This window comes from Pomacea canaliculata, linkage group LG9, assembly GCF_003073045.1.
Source record: "Pomacea canaliculata isolate SZHN2017 linkage group LG9, ASM307304v1, whole genome shotgun sequence".
Classification (NCBI taxonomy): Eukaryota; Metazoa; Mollusca; class Gastropoda; order Architaenioglossa; family Ampullariidae; genus Pomacea; species Pomacea canaliculata.
In genome coordinates this window covers 15,942,678-15,964,654 of record NC_037598.1, presented here as the reverse complement: position 1 = coordinate 15,964,654, position 21,977 = coordinate 15,942,678, and the positions used below count along the sequence as shown (strand labels likewise).

Genomic DNA, 21,977 nt, shown 5'->3' with positions numbered 1-21,977 from the left:
AATGCAGCTCTCTACTTCCAGTGTCACTGCAGACGCTGGTTGACAATGGGTTCTATGGTCTTTGCATATACGGCTGTCAGGCTAATGAGACGGTGTTCTTTTGTCTTGCTCTTTCCCTTTTTTTTTTTTTGAGAATAGAAATCATCCTGGCCTCCTTCCAACCTTAAGGCACTTCCTACTTTCCAAGTGGCATAGCGGCTGTTGTTGTATGGTGTTGTGGTTAATGGGGGAGCGCAGTGTGACCCAACACCTCCGTCTTCAGCACTCCAGGTGTTTTTTCAGGGTTACCTGTCCTTCGCTCATGGCCTGTACATCCTGCCCTGTGAGAAAGGGGTGGAGGATGATAGGGGAGGGATGATTGCTGGGATCCCACACCAGGGCCAGAGCTTATAACGCGGCTCTTTATCGTGTGATGGTGAACCTGTCATTGGACACAGGCGGTATATTTCCTACTGTAAGTAGCTAGTGCCACTTGTTACTCTCCTCTTCTTGGTAGAAATATCACACTTTCACGAGATCTTGGCCGTAGTCTCTACAGTCAAAGGGTTGCTATAAATTTGAATGAATTCTCTGTAATTACTTGCGTCTGCACAGGGCGGGGGAGCAGAAAATAGCCCCACCCCCATCGTAACTGAAGACCAGCAATGAGTCAACACGCTGAAGCTGAGCCCACACACATATACCATTCACCTGCTCTTCAGTTATCTAGCTGTTGTTCTTCAGTGAAGTGTTTATTTCCAGAGTCTTTCATGTATCGTTATTTTTAATCCTGAATTGTATACCTGGGCAGCTGAAGTAATAAACAATGTGTTATATCAGGACTTCTTCCTTCTTTTACACGCTAAAAGTATCTTGTCAAGCATTTCTGTTAACTGTTAGTGAAGATACATAAGAAAGCTTTTTTTTTTTAAACCCAACTGATCCTTGATTCAGCATCACTCAGGCCCACTCAGGTTTTTCGTTCATTCTTTTTGACCAGTCCTAGTCGCCCTGCTAGACTAGTCCGCCTCTATAACAGCTGACAAGAGGTCTGTCTTGAAAGACGGTCAGCACGTCCATCCTGGCATGGTACGGCCAGTCCATTCCCTGTTTGCTGGCCATCATTTTCACAGTCCACCTCGATCGGCGTCAGCATGTCTGTAAGGTAGCCGGAAGGAAGGTCTTAGACTTTTGTGCCTGTGTGGTTGCTAGCACGGCATAAAACACAACCAAACATATATAAAAGCCTGTGTTGTGGCATGGCTAAACCAGACCAGTTTGTATAGTTTTACTGTGTCACCATTGTTACTCTTTGTTTCAAATGTATCGAACATTTCACATCACGTACAAATGACACCCAGAGAGATTTTTTCAAATGTCAAATGCGTCACCTTTAATTATTTTTTTTTAAATCTTTTGAACAATAATACATATGCACACATATTCTGTCAGCTCCCATCAAACAGAAATTAAAGCCTATTATTTTTTTTTATAGACTTAAGATACAAGTCTGAATCCAACCACGCCCCCTACCCACACACAAACCCTTACACGCGTGAGAAGTTCACCGTCTCCGATCGGGCACGATCATATAATGTGTCCTCTCCATCCTACATGCCCTATACTGGCCTATAGTAACTGAAGGTATCTTCCTGCAATTGAGTGGGCAGGTAAAATTTTCCAGTCCCAGGCGAGCCAGCCATATTTTCTGCTGGGAAGTCGAGGATACTAACTAGAAGACTACACCATCTTCCCAGCTGCCGACCACCATCTCCAAACTTTCAGGCTGTTACCGCGATGCTTCACATACATATTCTACATATATATATATACGTGTCAGTATAATTACCGAAGACATGTAACTCACCAATGAGTCGTCCATACACTCGCAGTCTCCAGTTATTATAACTCCCTTGTCAGTCATTTTGTTTTTGCTTGTTTCTTTCTTTGGGGTTTTGTTTTGTTTTTGTTTTAAAACGTTCCAAGGAGGGGGCGGGGCGGGTATAAAGGGTCGCATTCCACGATGCATTTTATTTATTAAACTACTTGGCTATATTTAAATACCTTGGATTGACCGCAGAGGGATTAAAATCATGAGATCATTCAATACAAAGAGCATAAAAGTGTACATGTAACTGGAAGGCCTGGAGTTTGCTGGCAGAGGACGACACGCCTGCTCACACAGTAGCTGCAGAAGTCACATGACCGGAAGACATTACTTGCGAGGGAATATGGCTGCTGGGTTATCGGTGCTTGCAAATTAGCATGTATCTTTTCACTTGTTTTTTTGACTCGGAAAAAACCTAGACTACATGATTGGAACTGTGTTCTTATTTTTTCTTGGATCGGTCGTCAGGAAGTATAGTTCAAAAGTGAGCGGTTTATGAAGAGGAGGAAATTCCAAGTGGTCAAGGAGCCTCTCGGAAGGGTTCTAGTCTGCGGCTTAAATTCAGCATCGGATCAAAGGAAACCTCATTGGTATGCAAAACACTTCCTTTACGGCTTACGCTGCTTTATGGTGCCCTAAATAGGACAGACTGATACGTTTTAATGCTGATGAATCGTTCTTGACTAATCGTGTTATGTGTGTGTTATTGTGTTATTGTTTGGACGTTACTCTTTTACTCCGGTGCATGCCGTTGTATACAGTCTTCTGTTTTCGTCTTTGAAGGTCTTCGCACATTTAGCGCTTCTGTGAAAAATACCGAATTTTTTGCTGTTATTTTTCTAATGTTTGTGTGGTTATAAAACGGTGTAGACATGTAAAGTTATTGTTAAGTAAAACATTTTATTATAAGAGTTATAAAATGCAGAATCAAAATACTAGCACTCGGTGTATTTTTCATGTTAGTGCCAAGTGTTTGCAAAGTAGCTTCAGAATCATTTGTCAAGTCAAACATTAAAAGTGAAGCTTGACCAAGTTAATTTTATTACTATTTTTATATGTCTCAACCAGCTTGCTAGATGAGATGAAACGAAGTTTAGAAATAAAATTAATGTTAAATTTATTAAGCAAAACATTACTTGCCTTAACACTGCTGTACCCAGCAGTTTTTGAAATTGTGCGACAATAAATTTAAAAGATGAGAATGAAACATGTTGGTATGAAACTGTCGAGTGGCTAATTCAGAAATGAAATTAAAGATCAAACTATTTGGAGCAAACTGACAACATGCCATGATGTGGTTCTAGAGTATTGCTAGATAATGTGTTTTAAAAATTTAGATGGACATACTTTTGTATTATAAATTGAAATAGTAGCTATAATTATAAGAAAAAGAAGGAGAAGACCCTGTTTGTAGAATGATGAATAATATTTGTTCTGAACTGTTTTTGTGATTAGAGTTTAACTTTTTGTTACAGTGGACTAGCATGAAATCCAGTGGTAGCCATTTCGAATCTGGTCCACAAAAAGTACAAGAATGTTTTCAGCTCACCTGATGGTTTCAGCTATTTTTAGTTTACTGCTATCAGCTTCATCAGGTAAGATGGGATCAATTCTCTTTCACTCTCTTACAAATATTTATAAACCTCTCTCTAACACCCACCCACGCACACATACAGATTGAGAGAGAAAGAGGATCCAATGTACATATTTTTAGATAGAACAAAAGATATTTTGTCATTGGGCTTCATCATACTCATTTGAATATGTATACCTTGTTTATTTTAAAGTCTCTAATATGGCCTATATCTTTTTTTCTTGCAATCTCCTTTTCATTTGCATGAATACATGCACATATTTGAAAAATTGTGTGTGTGCAAGCAAACATCAGTTGAACAAATATACTTAAGAGGTCTAACTTTGGTATACTTTATGATTAACTCTGTAATATTTGCATAATAGATATTCCATTGTTCAATTCTTCATACAGAGAAGGGAAAATTTCATTTATAACATAAATGTGTATGCCATTATATGATTTTAATCTTGGATGCTTTTTTGTTTTGGCAACTAATAATGAAAAGTTATGTCAATATATAAATCCTTTATTTATCTGCTATTTCATTTGATTAGTAGTATCAGTTAATAACAGCCAAGTGTATTTTAAAAATTTTATGCAAAATGGGTAGGCCAGTTAAACAATTTTAGTTTTAAGATGCATATTGTTAACACTAGTACTGTAATAGTGTAGATGTTTGTGCATGAATAGAAGTATTGAACAAACCAACATAACATTTGAAGTTTGCAGAAGATAATATCAAGTGAACAGTTATATTTCATTTGTCATAGGATTACCCTGTGTTGCTCAAAGAATGTTGGAGTTAAAAAAGACAGAAGCTTGAAAATATTGAGTTATGTTGTAACACATAACTGTGTAAAAAGTACAAGTAATGTAACCCCCCCCCCCCAAAAAAAAAAAAATCCATTCTAAATCTGTAAATGTAGTATTACCAAAAGTAGTTAAAGAGAACACAGCTTTAGGAATATGCATCCAGAGTATACTTCAACATTCAGAAATACAGAAATTAAAAAAATGAATATGTTGAAATTTTATGATTGTATAAAACTGTTATAAAGAGAAGGCAGGGTGAAGAATGCTACGCAGATAAATTGTTTTGAAAGTGGCTAAGAACACAAAAGTGACTGGGGCAACAAGTTGTTAAGTGGAACACTTACTGTTTGGGAGGTCATTTAGTGTAAGTGGAATGAAGGATCTCTCAGCAGTACACAAAAACAGATGCTAACATTACTATGGCGATGTAGTTGTTAAATATTGTATCAGAATACTACGGAGTCTTGCGGTGATCTCTGATGAGTTGCATGCATGCACTTATGTGCATTTATAGGTAGTTATTACTTATAATAAGTCATGTGTTAGAGTTTCTTCATTCTAGTGTAAAAGCACATACTCCTTGATCTCAGAGTGGCATACATTTGAGGGAGTTCACAGACTCCTTAAGTTGGTGTGACTGTGGGAGATGTATCATGCAGTATGTTTTCCATGTCTTTCCATCCTTTATATATATTGATGAGACACACCTATGGTAAAACTGCCACTTGGACAGGAAATAGCTTATGCCAGCTTTATAAAAGCATCCACTTCTTATTACCTTATTAATTATGATTGTAAAAGCTCTCTTGAGGACTTTTTTTTTTTTAGCAATTTGTAGTTTTGCATCTGAGTGCATGGCCTTGTGCATATGGGTGTATACACAGCCAAGTGTGTGCATGTGTTTGCATACGTGTGTACATTGTATGCATCTGTTTGAAATGTGGGTTACATGATTTTGTGTATTTTCTTCTACTTTCAAAATAGCAGGAGATGAGATAAAGCAGTAAACTGAAAATGTTTAACTTTTAATATTTAAAAAATATTGTACTGACATTTTACATAAAGCTTGTTCTTTTTTTTTATTAGCAATTTTGTGCTTGTACAAGATTTATTTGTTAGTGTGTAATACTAGTACAGCTTACATATATGACATCTGAATCCCTGTGCATGATTTGTAGTTAATAATTGAAACTTGTTATAATATAGTAAAAATAATGTAATAGTACGTTTTTCAATCCAGATAAGACACTTTGACTGTGCACCCTACTTGTATAATTTTAAACAACTGTCAGAAAAGGAAAACTTTGATCAAAAAGGAAATTAAACTTGGAACTGCTGGTTATTCACTTGGTCGAAGAAAATAATATGGAAACAAATGTTTCAAAGTCATAGATTTTTTTTTTCTGGGTTTGGCTAATCAGTCAATGACAAATAGTCTGTTGGTGACAATCCTTCTGCTATTTCCAAACATGATAACTTATATTTATAATATATGAGTTGACCTTGCTATTTGGTATTTATCAGCAGTTCAGAAATTCAATGTTTGTGAGAACTCTAGGAATAACATGCTGGTTGGTTGTAATTAAGAACATCCACCAGATTTAAAGAAAGCTACAATGACAACTTACCTCAGTGCAGAAACAAGTCTATTCTGCCTTAGCTACTCTAACACAGATCTCCCACCCAGCTTTATTGGTCTAAGTCAAGGTAGGCCAAGCTGCTACTGTCACTCTGACCTGAACCTAGTTGGGCTGCCCATCTTGAGTAAGGATTGGTTGGCAACAATTTCAGAATTGCCCTGTGCCATCTAAAAAGTCCAATACATCAGCAATGAAGCAGATTCACTTAACAGATCAATACAGGCGTCATTGGTTGTCTAAAGATTAAAGCTGGCATTTATTTTTTTTTATAAGCAATGGTTTTGGTAGTCCAAAGATGGGTTTCTAAATCAAGCTTACTTTTGCTTTGCATCTGCTTTATTTTACAGACAATCAGATGTCCTAGCTACAGACATATTGAGATGCATATTGAACCTTTTAGGAAGATGAGAAATAAAGTTAGGGAGTTAAAAACCTTTGTTGGTCAACTGGAAAAACACTAGGCTAGGTCTGTTCTTCTAGCAAAATAAGACAATAATGCTGCAGTGCTTGCGGTGGGAACTGGTGAAATGTGGATGTGCAGAATATCTGCAGTGTGCCACCATGAAGGCATCTACTGTACATTTATGGATCACCAGTTATGTGGATCTAAAGGTGTAACACATGAATAGTGAATGCTACAGCTAGTTCCAGTGCACTCCAAAAGCACAGTTCATAATGTATGTATTATTGCTGGTAGGAGAGATCTGATTTCAGCATGGCTAGAGACTTAAGCTGAGCCCATTAGAGGACTGATCGGCTCTGTGCCATGCCCCACGCATCAGATAGCACATTATGATAAATTTGTTTTTTTGTTGTAGTTATATTGGACAGCAATAATTATTCAACAATTCATTAAAATAAATGAATAAATATGAAGTTTTGCTAGTGTAAGCAAAAGGAATAAGTATCTAAAGCTCACACAAACTCTACAATTATGTTTGACCGCACAGCAGCTACTTAAGAATGGAACTTGATATGCTAACAGGATAATGCAGTTTGTTACAAGGCAAGCGTCAGATTCTCGTTTGGGCATGTGGGTTTATTTCATCGTGGCAAACAATGAGAGAGGGGCAAGTGTAGTTGACATGGCTAGATACACATGCACACACACACAACCCCTGCATACACACATGCGTATGCTGTGCTTCATTTCAACATCATGAAAAGGTCAAACTAACAATCTTTTCAAAATATTTGCAGGCTATTGCAAGATTCACATAGAAATAAATAGACAAATGACAGATTTAACAGCTGATGAGTTTAAGCCATATGTTATGGATACCCCTCATTGCAGACATCCATAAACCTCACCATAGATTTCTTTTTGTAATTAAACCTTGGTAAACCTTGAACCTAAAGCTTTACTTAAGTATTGTTGGGTGGTGTGTAATGAAAGACATGCACACGTAAAATGCAAGGCAGAATTTCTTTTAAAATACGCATGCTTGTCACTGAAGTGTAAATTACAATAATATGTTCAAATTTTTACTATATATTTGTTTTAGTTATGAATGAGAGCATCAAAATGTAAAAACTGTGAAACAATGCAAGTTTCATTATAATAAAGTTAGCATCAGTATATTTGAAAATAATCAATGAAACTTGAAAGGGTTTTCTATACCTTTTTTTGTTAATTGTAGAGAGTGCTAAAATGCTGTGAAATCATCTTAATTTGATGGATCTACACATTACCTTACAAATAATTCATTATTTGCAAAAACAAAAACAAACAAACAAATCTCATTGTAAACAACACACACATACACATGCCCATTCACATGTTCATAACTATTTCAATCCATGTGCCATAGTGATATTCATTAACTTATTAACTTGGTCTCATTTATAGCTACTACACTCTTGGCTTGATTGTAAGATCGGTTGATCTAACAAACACCACACATTGCCGGTTCCTGGGCAGAGGAAGAGTGGCCCACAGTGGTGGTCAGAACCTCTGCTGGCTGATGAGATAACCAGGAACTTGCTATCGATATGCTATTGAGCTCATCTGACTTTCCCCACTATTAAAAACCTCGCTGTTCCCCATAGCAAGTTTGGTGGGTTAAGTAAAAGGCAGAAGGAGGTTGATACTTTCCTGAGAGGTGGGGGGGTGTGTGGAGAGGAGGGCGAAAGACATACTGTTTTCATGCGTCCATATTACATTGTTGTGTACCACAAAATGGTTTGTTACTTTCAACAATTTCCAATTGTGGGAGGTTATCTCTGTCTCTCCTTTTAGATGAAATTGAAATGTGACCCACATAACTAGACTAAACCTCTCCCTCTACATTTTATCGAGAATATAAAGTAGAATTGATGTTGCTGATCCCTCCCATAAGACACGTGATCACTGGGTGCATTTTCTGTGATGCATAAATTTGGTGGCGAACATCAGATCTCTTATTAATAATTGAGACAGCCATAGATTTTTATGCACCAGTAGTTGTGCCCAGCTTATAAAATTTCAGCCACCTTTTGTTTGTGGCTTTGTAAACAAACATACTTTTTCTTGGATAAATATTTTAAAGTAGGACAGTGCTAGAGGCAAGGAAGACAATTTTCCCATCAGAGAGCAGAGAAAGGTCAAATGGTGTGTGGTAAACTAACTTGCTTGAGAGGTCAAATGTCAGTTTATGTCAGTGGGTGTATTCCATACAGCATTATGCCACGCTGTTAGCTGTTCCTCACTTAGGTGAGTGGAATGGAAGTATAATACAAGCAAAAAATGAGATGAACCTCAGATTTTTAAGTATGCTATGAGCTGAGCTAGAAGACCTGAACTGTTGGTCTGGAATGACAATGGACAAAAGAAGAAGCAAGCAATTTGTCTGACCCTGGATTTTGAGCTTTCAAGGAAAGGGCTTCATAGGCCTTAAATGTAGACCGGTATGAATTTGATCACAAAGCTTTTTAACAGTAAGCACAAGCAAAGCAGCTAGCAATGTGTCACAGACTTTTGCAGGTAAAGGTAAAAGTCCCATGATCTTATGGTTCTAGCAGATAGAGGGGTGCTAGTCTCGTCTCTTGTTGCCTTACCTTCTCCAAACCTCTAAGGAGTAAGCTACCCATTCCATAGCCTGGTCAGCTGGGAGAAGTAAGCTTTATCATTGATGTTTCACAAATGTTTAAAATGGTCTATCTACTTCCCTTTCTGCAGATAGAGCTGATGAGAACAATGAATACAGGAAACATTGCAAAATGTGGATTGTGGCTAATGCGCAGGAGATAATAGTTTTGCAACTTTAAGTCTAGTATCAAACCATTTGCAAAGTTCATAAAATGACTGGTTTTATTTTATTACAAGCATATATCAATCACAGACATCAGATGCAGTTTTTGTGTTTTTTTGTTTTTGGATTTTCTTTTCTGTTTGTGCAATCAGTTTTCCGAAGAGCAAGCTCAGGATTAGAGCAGTCTCATATGAGGATTTTACTTACGTTAGCCATGCCAACATTCATGCTCAGGCAGCTTTACACCAGAATGCAGTTTGCACAGAAAGAAGTGCTATCAGGAATGTGGGTTGTAAAATGAAACCTGTAATGTTGCTCTTATGGGAGAGAGAGGAGGGGCAGTACAGTTGTATTTCACCAGTTACAGAGAGGATTAAACCAGGAAGGCAAAGAAATCCATGAAGTGTTGGGGAAATCAATAGATTATGACATTTAATGGGAAACAATGAGACAACTCTTACTCTTTGAAAAAAGTTAATGCATGGCTGGCTGCTCCTGCAGCCATATCTTGGTTTGGGGGAGAGCAGTATTGATCTTCACAGAAATAGATGACATGTTTAACAGCATCATGCCATTATGTAGGTGGCTATGCTGTTGACACCTTTTTGTCTGGCTTGGTGTGTTCTTTTCACTACAGAGTTGGCTGCACTGGAACTGGAAGTATGTGAAAAGTGACCTGTACTTGTATTTTCAATTTGTAAATGATTGAAAGATGGTTGGATTGCTCTTTGTTAGCAGTATATTTTATACATATATAATACAAGGAGTAAAACAAATGTAGTGAAATGGTGTACTTGTTTGCATTAATGTACTGTAGATGTATAAATGTTTGTCCATATGCTTTCAAACTCTTGTCTCTGTTCATTCTTTCGCTGTCAGTCTCACACACACACACAGATTGTAATGTATTAATGATGGTTTAGTCAGTTTTAAAATTACATTAGAAGTTAAAAGTTATTGGCATATAGGTACTACATATGTAGTAGTGGATATTGTCTCTAATAGTATAATAGTGTTATGATGTAGATGTATTATATATATAAGGAGAAAGACATTTTGGTTTAAGAACAGTAACTTACATGTCTATAAACTGAGGAGATACATGCAGAAATCAAATTCTGCAGGGAAGGTAACAGTTTTTTTCGTTAAATCATAAGTGTTACTGGAAATGAGCTTGTTTCACTTGTTTTTAGTTTATGTTTGAGAAACTAGAGATTATATCAGAAATTATAGGGGAAATAAAACTGGAACGGATAATTAATTACTTAAACCTGCATCAGGGTCCCAGGGTCATACATGTTTCTCTGGTTGCATATTTTTATCCATACGTTTCTTTTTTTGTACGTTAGAAGACTGGTGTAGTCATGGAAACCACAATTTGGGGGATATAGGCTACATTTGAATATAATAAGAACTTGAACCCTTTCATGTTGTTTGGAATTGTCTGGTGAATACTCTCCCTGGCTGATGAACAAAAACATAAATCCGTTTATAAGTAGCACAGATACAAACTGAAAAGGGAATTTTTTTAGCATCTTGACTCCTAGCTATATGATTTTTTTGAAAAGTCAATCCAGGTTGAAACAGATGAATGTCTGCAGACATTTTAATGTATTGAATTCAATTTTTCTTAAAAGTCTTTTTATTGTTTCAGATGAAAACACAACAGCATCCCCAAGTTTGAGTCCCGTTTTGCAAACAGCAGGAGACAATGTTACACTAGATTGCTCTCTGGCAGACCAAGATGAACAAGTCGAAGGCACAGTGTGGAAGAAGGAGGATTTATTCCTGGTGAGTGACTGTGATATGGTAACAGCATATATACAAATACCAATTCACATACATTCACACAATTTTTTATGTTGCTTTTAACTGTTTTTGGTAATTGTTTTTGGCAGGTATCACAGGGAGGTGGCAGCCAGGATTTGAATTATGCAGACAATGAATTAGCCAAGCGGCTGGCCATTGTAGATGGTTATGGCCTGTTTTTAGAGAAGCTGCTTGTGTCAGATACTGGCTTCTATACATGTCAGCTGTTAGTCCGCAATGCCTCTTTAACTGAAGAGCGAAACATCAGTTGGCAGCTTATTGTACAAGGTATTTTTGTTTTTGCCTGAATTACACAAGAATTGAAATTTTTTATTTGGAAAGCTAAGCTCTTTTCAACTGCATGTAGTGAAGTTGAACTGGTCACTTCTTTCTTCTGCTCATTGTCTCTCTTTCCTCTATCTCTCACACACACATGATGACATTTAGAAACCTGATGATATACTCGTGTATGGTAAGCAGAAAGATATATGACTACTGGAAAATATTTGCAAGAGAATGTAAAATAAGTACTATTATGACTTGCATGCACGGCTATTGTCAAGATTTGAATTGTACAGTGGGAAAAAATGGTCAACATGTTGTAACAAACAACAATATCATCATATAGATGCAAATTATATTTGAATAATTGTATTGCAGATGTTCCCAGTTCACCTGGTCAGGTTCAGATAGACAGTATTCAATCTCGACAGGTGACTTTGTCATGGCAACCCAGTGAATCTGACAACAACAGCCCCATCACTAACTACATCATCCAGATAAGGTAGAGTCATTGCAGGAGACACAGGGTCTCTATCGGAAGTTTGAAAGGAATTTTACTGTTCTAGAAAACATTGAATTTTCTTTAATGGTTACCTTTCTTCAACATTTTTTTATTCTGGGAAAATTGTTGCTGTTTTGTTGCCTGGGCTCAATTTATCAGAATGGCAGCTCGTGTTTGATGACAGATTTTCTTACTAGTACCTGCAGTTGAAAGTAATGACTGATTCATTTGTGGACAGTTCTTTTGCTCCCATATTTTTTCCAAATTGTTAGAATGTTAGATATGTATTTATAGGATGCTACATTGTGATACACAATACGTACTTATGTCTCATGTACTACAAAGTACAAGGATTTAATTGATTATAGATGACAGTTTTATTATTCATTGTATATTTTGTATTTTGTTATTTTTTCATTGTACTTTTTATAAGCTTGTCCTGTATACATGCCTAAATACATTATGAAAGATTGGTGGTGATTCCAATAAGTTTCTGAAATAATGGTAGACAACAGAGACATTTGTCAGATTATTTTATTCCTTTTTCAACATTGCACAAACCTTTGAAGTTCTGTTAAATTACCTTTGGATGGGAGGAAATTTCATTTGGTAGCCGTTTAAACCTATCAGATATGCAAACTTGTAAAGTTACCACCCATGTTTGTGTCCTACAGTCCTTGTCAGGGGAGTGGAGATGGTGGTGATCAAGGCAGGCCGCAAGAGCGGGTGGTCTCCAGTACCACAATGCAGGTGACTGTTCGTGACTTGCAGCCACAGCAGTGTTACACATTGCAGGTTTTTGCCAAGAATAGCGTGGGCCGAAGCTATCCCTACAGTAATACATTCCACACTGAAGAAGGTACAGGTCTTTAATTTCTTTGATGACAATAATGCTGTAAAACCATTTACTTAAGCTGTTTATATTTTAACAACTGAGTATATATTTCTTTCGTTCGCTCTCCAGCTATGATCATTTATGAAAAAAGAGAGTAAATGCTGCTTGGAAGATTTAATATTATTGCAAACGTTTATAACAAAAATTAATGAAAAATACACCTGCAGAATACAGATTGCGGGATTTGTGAGGTGGTTTGAAAGGCCTGAGGTGGTCCCAGAGTGAGCATAGAATGTTGTATAGTATTTTATGGCTGCATTTCCATCTGCAAAACTCTTACAACAGGAATGTTTAGGGCTAGGATCAGCATTACACATGTAACATTTGCGTAGGATAGAGTATTCTAGACTGGCACACATTTGCTCTGTGTGCATGCACTGTGGCTAAGGTATTTTGTTGTCAAAACATCTCTAGTCCTGAAGAAGCTGTGATTGTTTCCACTTATGGAAAGGGAGAAAATGAGGCATAAAAATGAAAAGAGCCGAAGTTACAGGGACACAGATGATGCATAAAGAATGAACTAACTAATAATTTGGCAAACTTTGCAAACATGCTAATTAAAATTTAGCATTCTGCCATAGCATTATCATAAATGTACTATATTGTTATGACTGAGGGTTTAAAGATGAAAATATTCTAGTCTAGTAGTATTGGATCTTTTTCATAAGTACCCTAGCATATAATAAAATATACACAAAAAAAACCCCACATGAATTATAATTTAAAAATTAAAAAAGTTTGTAGGAATAATAATAATGCGAGCAAAGGCAGGCTCACCAGGCTTCACAAAAAAAAAAAAAACAGTTGAAATTTTTACAGAAAGAAAAGGAAATAAGACTCATATTGTCTAACATGACTGATGTCAACACCCATATGAACACACAGATACAGAGCCATAGACACATCATCATTTATATGGACATCAAGAGTTTACTTTTACATTACCTTACATGTACACTCTAATAACTATGCACACACGTGCCACTTGTTGGTCCTGTCATTAGCATAAACTTCTGACCTAAATGCACACATCTCTTGTTACTATTAAAGTAAACTTCTGAAAAGTGTGGTGACATCATACAGTTCTGTGGAAAAGTGACAAAGGGCATGGTGATGCAGTTCTCTACCATCTGTTTTTACCACTCAATGACTAACACAGTCTTGCAGTATAGTAGCTGGTGTATACATGATCCTATGGCCAGCGTATGTGTGGTGATGCAAGATCACCTGCTCCTCTTTTTCATAGTAAAGAAACAGGGAAGACCAACAGTCACTAAAGCAGTGAAAGTCCAAACAAAACAGAAAGGCCACAGGCAAGCATATAGTCCACCACAAGGATAAGGATATTGTATCAGCAAAGAGCTGAGTACTTAGAACAAAACAGATCAATGCAGAGAAACCAAAATGCGAAGAGCTAGCCCCCTCAAGTTGGTAAATTGAAAGAACACTACTCTCATAAGATGATCATCGACAGTGTGGACTCGTCATATTTTACTGAACAACAAATGTATAACTGTTAAACTACTTCAACTAATGTGTAATATAAATAGTTGATTTTTTTTTTTAAGGGACAACATTCTTATCTTTCAAGTGCACAAATAATGGAATAAAGGCATTTATTACCATTTCTGCCCTTCATACAAAATTACACTATCTTCAGTATGTTCCAACTTGCACAAGTACTCCATTTGCATTCGCATATTCTGAACTTCCTCTTTACAATTTAGAAAACCCATAGAGAATTTTAGATGCTGAAGTTGTGAGTATTGGTTTATCTTTAGGAAATGTAACTGAAGAAGATGCTCGTGAGTATAAAGTATCTTTATGCCTGTGTTGATTGTGCGGTGTGATACAGTTTTTGATCCCACATTACCAAAGCCCCTACACTGTCACATAGTGTCCGTCTGCCACCAACTGCACAGCATGAACAATGAACAGTAAAGAATGCATTGTTTCTTGTTCTGATTTTGTTTTTGATGATTTTATGTCTTTTGTCTGTGCAGCGTAAAGTATCTTTATGTAAAATTTGTCTGATATAAATTAAATATGATAAATTTGATGTGATTTTGTTAGCCTTTAGGACTTGTGCTTTTTTCTTTTTTTTTCTTTGTTCTTAACCATTTGAATCCTGGGCTCTTCAGTCATTAATATAGTCAGCACCACGAACCAAGCCTTGACCTTAGGAAATATTTCTTTTTAATTTGAAAATTTAAGAAAAAATTCCCCATAAGACAACTTCTAAAAATTCATTAAGTGCTTATTTTTTATGTACATGCTATAAAGAACACCAACATTTTACAGGTCATATCTCCAACAGGCCAGAAAAGGAAAATAGACCTTTCAGGTTCAGAATGAGAATTGGTTGTTCACACTGTTTGCTAATGAGTTTTTGTAATTGTCCTTAATATTTTGCCTTATGTAAATCTAAAGCGTTCATATAAAAATATATGAATATAGAATTCTGCTTGTTATTAGACTCAACAAGGACCTAAGGATAGCTCCTAGCTTTTAATTTCAATGTGACTTGCAATTCATTCATAAAGTGTTTCGGTTTTGGAACTCAGCAAAATTTGGCAAACTTGTCTGTCATTGTGATTTGTAATAAATGTAGCCCAGAAAAGCCCACAGTAATAATGATTATCAATATTGTATTTCTTATGTAAATATTTTTAAAAGTCAGATGCATGTCAGTCATTCACTTGATTGCACACAAATGTTTTGTGCATGTACCAGTTATGTTTAATCTTATTAACTGTTAATCCTGCTTGTGGCTGAAAAAAAGTACTTTTGTTGTTAAGAACATTTGTTTGTCACAAGTTGCATTGCAGTGTGCCTGTTTATTATAACCTCCAGCTTGCTTGGAACACTACATGTTGGTTTATACCTCAGTTCTGGGATTTATTTCTATGTTTAGTTCAATGTCCGCAACAGCTACTTTTTAAGCCACTGTGGAAGACATCTGTGCCTAAAGAATAAAATTAGGTGTGGGAACTGAAATCAATCTCCCTTGAAGGATAGGGAGACAGGAAGTCATACACTCATGCCCCAAATCCTGTCTTCATGTGAAAAAATCCTTCATGACTTGTTTGTATGATGTCTTAAAGAAGTTGTAAACATTGTTTCCTGTAACATATTTTTTTAGGACTGCTGATTGACTGACCTCGGTGTTTATTTTTGCACATATTCATAATGCCCACAGATCTTTGACAAAGTACATACATAGGCAGGGATATTAAGCAAGGCCATTTTTCACTCGGGAATCTTATGGAAAAAACAGAAAATAATGGTTTTCTACAATAAGCTGCATTTTTTCATTGACAGGAGCAGATGGTTGAAAGGTTGATAATTAGAAAAAGGAGTTCAGATTTTGCCTTCATCAGAAATTTATAAAGTGTTAAATTTGGCTCCATAGATTAGGGAGATAACTATCACCAGTTCTTTAGACTAAGAAGATGCTTGTTTTGACAGGAAGTACCTTAAAACAGCTGTGTATGCATTCACTGAGAGCAGTCTGGCAATGACCAAACATGATACATATAAGGATTCTACCATTATGCTCCACTGGACATTTGGCTTGTCTGAAGATAAAAGATAATAATATGTCTGCGTATCTGCTTTTATCTGTATGTAGTGAATTCTGAGAACAAACTGCAGAATATGTGCGCCTTTGCATTAGTTACAATGGAATGGTTGGCCATATTTTCATTTCAAGCGAACTGGATAGGTAGGGGCATAGCCTGCTGTTGAGGATGTGCACAGAGTAGGATGGCAAGATGGATGGGGCAATGGTAAAGAAAGAAGCACACATTTAACTCACTAAAATGTATTAAAGCTGTAGTAATCTGCAAGTATGTACTGTATAGGAAGAGGTAAAGCAAAAAATCTATCTAAAAAAAGCAGACAAAACTCTGAATATTAATTCCTAACATAACTGTGTGTAATGTTAGTGGAAGTTTGATTTCTGAGTCCAGAGGTATGGGAGGGGGAGAGAAAGGGATTAACAGCTGACATCATTTACCATTGTAATGGCTAGGGGCACAGTTGTAAAAATAAATATGATAAATCTGTTGTTAATACACACTCTGGTGTTCGTGTGTAGATAGTTTCTTGTTATAATTATTCTCAGATTTCTTTCTCTGTTATTCCTATGTTGTTGATAAAATTTGCTAAAGTTCTGTCTAATATATATTCATATGTGTAAGCCATAACTATAGCGACATGGGTGCTTTGCAGAAAATTTTTAAAAATAAAATTTAACATTACAATGTCCTTAATAAAGATAATCTTGATTGTTAATGTTATTGCTGTCAGTTAGAAGATGTATGCTGCATTTTGTCATATTTTGACTTTGCATGATTTTTCTGTATCACCGTTGCAAGGCTTTTACATGTGATAGAACAGGAGCTGGAGACAGTGAATATGAACATATTAACTAAATGTATTTTACACTCTTTTACTCTGATATTTCTCACAAGCACATGCATTATGATGCTGATGATGAACATTCAAAGAAAAAGTGTTTGACACTGTTGCATGATGAACTGCAGATATTAGACAAGGTGTTAGAAATATTTGACAAACTATTGACTGCTTTGGGTAAAAGAAAGTGTTTAGTAGGGAAAGAAATAGAAATACTGCTTGAACTTGTATTGGTCAGAGCTTTGTTTGGTTGTGATAAAAATAGAGTTTCAGAATGTTCTTGGCTGTTTTTACTTTTTGAATTATTATTACTGAATGCATGCAAGACCCACTTTGACCGGTCAGAGAGACATAAGGTAGTCTGAAGTTCAAAATAACAACATTTATAAGCATTAGAAAACCAGAATTCATGTTATGTCTAAAATAGGTGCCATTCGCCACTTTTGTTAAAAAGAACTTGAAGCAATTTGTTCATTAAATATCTAGTTATAAAAACAGTTTGATTTTTTTTTACAAAGCAATTTGTTTTTACTGCTGACAAAAGACAAAATTTATATTCAAACTTGACTAAGCAGAAATTTCACTATTTTATGATGAGTAGTCAGTCTTCAATAGAAAACATTTCAACCTTGCATCATGCATTATCATCGCAGAGCAGGCATTAATGTTAATATCAGTGCTAACAAAATTTTTGTGTAATTTATTTTAGAGTCAAACTGTAAGTGCAGTGCATGGGTAGACACATTTGAGACTTTTTAATGATTTATTTTTGAATGAGAAAATCTTAAACGTACTAACTGGGTGCATGCATGCATTCCTGTCCTATGTTAAGTAGGTTCATTTGACCTTTGAAATAAATAGGAAACCTTTCCAGATTAACTACAAACAACGTGGCTTATATTAATAAAGTAGAACAGTTAAAATATGCTTCTACTCTACAGAATTTTATTTAAATCCATTATTTAAATTCTTTGTCTTTAGGTTTTGTCCTGGCCCCCCACCTAACTTTATTCTTCTTCTGTGCATTTAATATTCATCAGCATAATGAATTTAAGTAATTGCTTGAATTTGTCAAGTATTAAATCCTCTATTGATTTCTTTTTCTTTTTTTCTTTTTTTTAATTTTTTTGCTCACCTCCTGCTGCTCTTTTTCAGATCCACAAGCGGCACCTTACAATTTCCAGGCAGAGAGTATTTCTGACACACAGATCCACATAAAATGGGAACGCCCTCAGCAGGAGCATCTCATGGGGGACCTTAAGGGCTATAAGATTAGCTATAGCCAGCAGGACATGAATTATGAGCCTATCAAAATTGAGGATCCCACCAAAAAGGTTAGTATCATAATAATAAAGATAGTATTGCAGAGTGAAAGGTATGGTTGTAACCCAGCGAAAATGACTGGGCTGAATCCACCAAACGTAAAACGTAAAATGTAAAATGAAATCACCAAATGTAAGCAAATAACAGTTCCATGTATGTGAAAAAAGCCTTTAATCATGTCAATTCTGCATTTGGGCAAGAAGTAAAGACCTTATTTTTTGTAACATCACTAGAGTCGACTTGATTTTATGGCAGTAACTTATTAGTACATTTTGTGACAAACTAATGGCAGCACTGTCAACTTGCTAGTAACTTCAAATTTTATTTGATAGTTCAAGTTTTATTACACTATCTGACTTCTGATGCCTTTTTTTTTTTTTTTTTTTTTTTTGGTACGTATCTTAACACATTGACAACATCACAAAGTAACTTGCGTATTTATTCAAGAATTCAAGCACTTTAAAAAAAGAAAAAATCAGGGAACTAAAAGTGACACAGTAAATCAAAGCTATGACTTAAGTTTAAAATATGCAGATGTCAAGTATTCCTTCATCACTGCCAGCGTGTTAAAGATGTTTGTGAAGGTATCACAACAAGCATATTGCAAGTAATTCATTAGAAAATAGAAATCCACTTTGTGGGTTGTTTTTTTTTTTAATGCACTGAGTGTTTAGCTGTTTAGGGAATAATGTAGCAAAACATTTCATGATAATCATAATATTGCAGGAGATGGTTCTACAAGATCTGAAGCCTTTCACTTGGTATACAGTTTCTATCTTGGCATACAATGAAAATGGTGATGGACCACAGGCAGAGCTGGCTGTTCAGACCTTGGAAGGGTGTAAGTTGCTGCACTCGCAATGTCATGTGCCCAGAGAAATCTACAGTTTGTTCCTTTTTCTTTGATTTATTCTGATGTATGCTGGTTCTTTACTTAGCTTAAAATGATATTGTATCTAGTCTTTTCTCAGATATAACTGAAGACACTGTTGTGTTTGGAAGGGAAAAGTGCTTCCATTGTCAGGTGATTTGACACTGGGAATAGAAGGGACTCGGAGGGAAAGGGGTTATAGTCAGGGCGATCGCTCTATATATAGGGGGAATCACATATCTGCCGACTGTTACAGAGCCATCACTCCAGTTTCTCTTTTAAAAATAGAACATTCCACCGTCCGAATATTTGGTCAATGGACATGCCAACGCCTAGGCGTTTTCTGACCGAATATTCGGTTGGAAGCAGCCAAAGGGTTAGTATTCTGTAAATGCTTTCTTTCATTCCACCGACCGAATATTTGGTCAGTGGACATGCCAACGCATAGGCGTTTTCTGACCGAATATTCGGTTGGAAGCAGCCAAAGGGTTAGTATTCTGTAAATGCTTTCTTTGTTATTGTTTTGTGTTATGTCTAGAATTTGGATGGTTTGCCAATATCTTTTAACTAAAAAAGAATATCATATTTTACTGGAAATTCGATAGATGTAAATCATATCCATTAGGACCATTTTTGTTATGCTAGTGCCATCAAGTCCTCGTATCACACATATTACTGGCCGGGACTCCACATCATTTTATGTTCACTGGGAGCCTCCCAAAAAACTATCTGGACGGTTGAGAGCTTATGAGTTGAATTGGATCTTGGATGACAATTCAACGAAGACACGGATTATCTCAGGTCATCTGACAAACCCAATGTCTGCTTTCATCTCTGGTCTTCGTGAGTTCTTTTGCCTTTTTTTGTTTTGCATGAGAGTTCTTCGGTAGCTTGTTGTAGAGTTAGTTTCTAAATATCGTAGGTACAGCAGAGAATTTTGCAGTCTTCATATACAGTCAGTGATATCTGTCCTCAAGAAACTGCACTACATCTTTAAACAGAGAAAAAACCTTGAGTTAAAAGAATATTTTTAAGAGATTGTTATAATAAAAGAGCTGTGGGGTATAATTTATTTTGTGGATTGACAGCATGTGGATGTTGAGGATTACAATGCAAAGACCTGATATATCAGTGTTGGAAAACAATTTTCTAGTGGATTTTGTGATTGTTAATGGCTAGAAGATACATAATTTTTCCATATTGAGGTATAATGATGGAAGCAACAAAAGTTTTAAAAAAAATGAAATACAGGAGGTATGTTTTTGTGTGCATATAGGTCCTTACACTGAGTACAAGATTCAAGTAGCAGCATTCACTGGTGGTGGTCGAGGCAAGTTCAGTGAAAAGTACCCAGCACTCACTGATGTTTCAGGTAAAACACATAGTCCAAAAACACTTTCATATATACTTCATTGTCAAACCATAATTATTTTGAGTCTAAAAATAAGGTGAAATATACCTACATATTGGTTTTTAAACTTTAAATACTGCATGGACAGGTGGAACCTAAGGTAGATTGGCCTGTTTTTTAGGCCTTCTTCACCACCCACCTTCTCTCAGGCTCTAGTTGTGATTTAGAGATTGAAGATGCTATTTATGATCATCCTGTGATCCTGTAAATATACAGAATATATTTATGTTGTCTCAATCAGTTAATAATTTTGATCACCCAGCAGGATCTTTTGGCCTCAGTGTATTTATTGAAGGAAGTTCACCCTCTCTGATCATTTGTAAACCTTTCAGCACCAGGTGCCCCATACATCCGTAACGTTACAGTGCTGTCCCCTGACAGCGTATACCTGCAGTGGGATGCACCATCATTGTACTACCGCCGTATTGACAAGTACATTCTCAAATGGTGGGACACGCGTGGCAATGACCCAGATACCATGGTACCTGGCACACAGACAGAGGTGAGTCACTGTGTGTATTACAGCAATCTTTTACAATGCAAAATATGTAAATGTATATAATTTTACTAACATTGTTAACTTCCAAATGTATTTATGTGCCACAAAGAGGTTGCAGGTGTTTTTACTTTTGAATATGATCTGTTTGCAGTACACTTTGAATGGCCTCCCTAGTAATATGAGATACAACCTAAAGCTGGCAGGGGTGACACAGGCCATATTCAGCAAGCGGTTTTTGGTGGGAGAATTCACACCCCCTGTCACCTTCACCCTAGGAGGTTGGTGCTTTACTGTTGTTTCTGTAGGGACTAGATTCTGGCTGATGTTTCAGTTTGTATATCTTAAGAGTAAATTTTAGTGTGTCAGAGGTAAGATGACTTCGTCCATCTTAAAGCTGGACAAAACAAACTGACCATTTCTTAATTATATTCCCAGTAACCAAAAGGTTGTTAAAACCAGACTTCAAACCAAAGAACACTCACTTCCATATCCTCACTCCAATTCAACCCTTAAATAAGGTTAAATTGTACCTATTTAACATGCTCACGTATGGTCCCAAAGAAGAGTGGTTGATTTTCTGGGGAAAATCATAAACTGTGATGACACCTAAGAAAGAAATAAAGATCTAAAGAAGGCTTGGAGGTGAGGCTAGAATTCATTCAGATAGAAGGGTGATTTGACTGTTTTATATGGAGTCCCAATGCATCAGTATCAGACTTCAGCCATTTGTGCAACTGCCATGTTAGCTCTGCTACATGTGACCACATCACTTTTATGTGGATCACACCACAAAACAGTGGAAATGTGAAAAGAAAGGCAACTATTAAACTTTAAGGTATG

The 21,977-nt window shown here is 36.3% G+C and overlaps 1 protein-coding gene across 5 annotated transcripts in view; it reads left to right on the top strand.

Annotated features, from left to right (window-relative positions):
• The first annotated feature begins 2,173 nt into the window (after positions 1 to 2,173).
• LOC112571547 (tyrosine-protein phosphatase 99A-like) overlaps positions 2,174 to 21,977 on the top strand; it is a 44,234-nt gene continuing 24,430 nt past the window's right edge. For 2 of the 5 annotated variants that reach the window (XM_025250593.1, XM_025250591.1), the window contains exons 1-13: positions 2,174 to 2,457; positions 3,343 to 3,462; positions 10,781 to 10,917; positions 11,025 to 11,223; positions 11,596 to 11,719; positions 12,394 to 12,578; positions 14,396 to 14,419; positions 18,189 to 18,367; positions 19,083 to 19,197; positions 19,873 to 20,070; positions 20,504 to 20,599; positions 20,971 to 21,140; positions 21,289 to 21,415. In XM_025250593.1, the coding sequence (XP_025106378.1) occupies positions 3,402 to 3,462; positions 10,781 to 10,917; positions 11,025 to 11,223; positions 11,596 to 11,719; positions 12,394 to 12,578; positions 14,396 to 14,419; positions 18,189 to 18,367; positions 19,083 to 19,197; positions 19,873 to 20,070; positions 20,504 to 20,599; positions 20,971 to 21,140; positions 21,289 to 21,415 (1,615 nt within the window). In that variant the 5' untranslated portion in view covers positions 2,174 to 2,457; positions 3,343 to 3,401. The remainder of the gene's footprint in view (positions 2,458 to 3,342; positions 3,463 to 10,780; positions 10,918 to 11,024; positions 11,224 to 11,595; positions 11,720 to 12,393; positions 12,579 to 14,395; positions 14,420 to 18,188; positions 18,368 to 19,082; positions 19,198 to 19,872; positions 20,071 to 20,503; positions 20,600 to 20,970; positions 21,141 to 21,288; positions 21,416 to 21,977) is intronic. The other 3 variants (XM_025250596.1, XM_025250594.1, XM_025250595.1) reach the window with 2 other exon arrangements.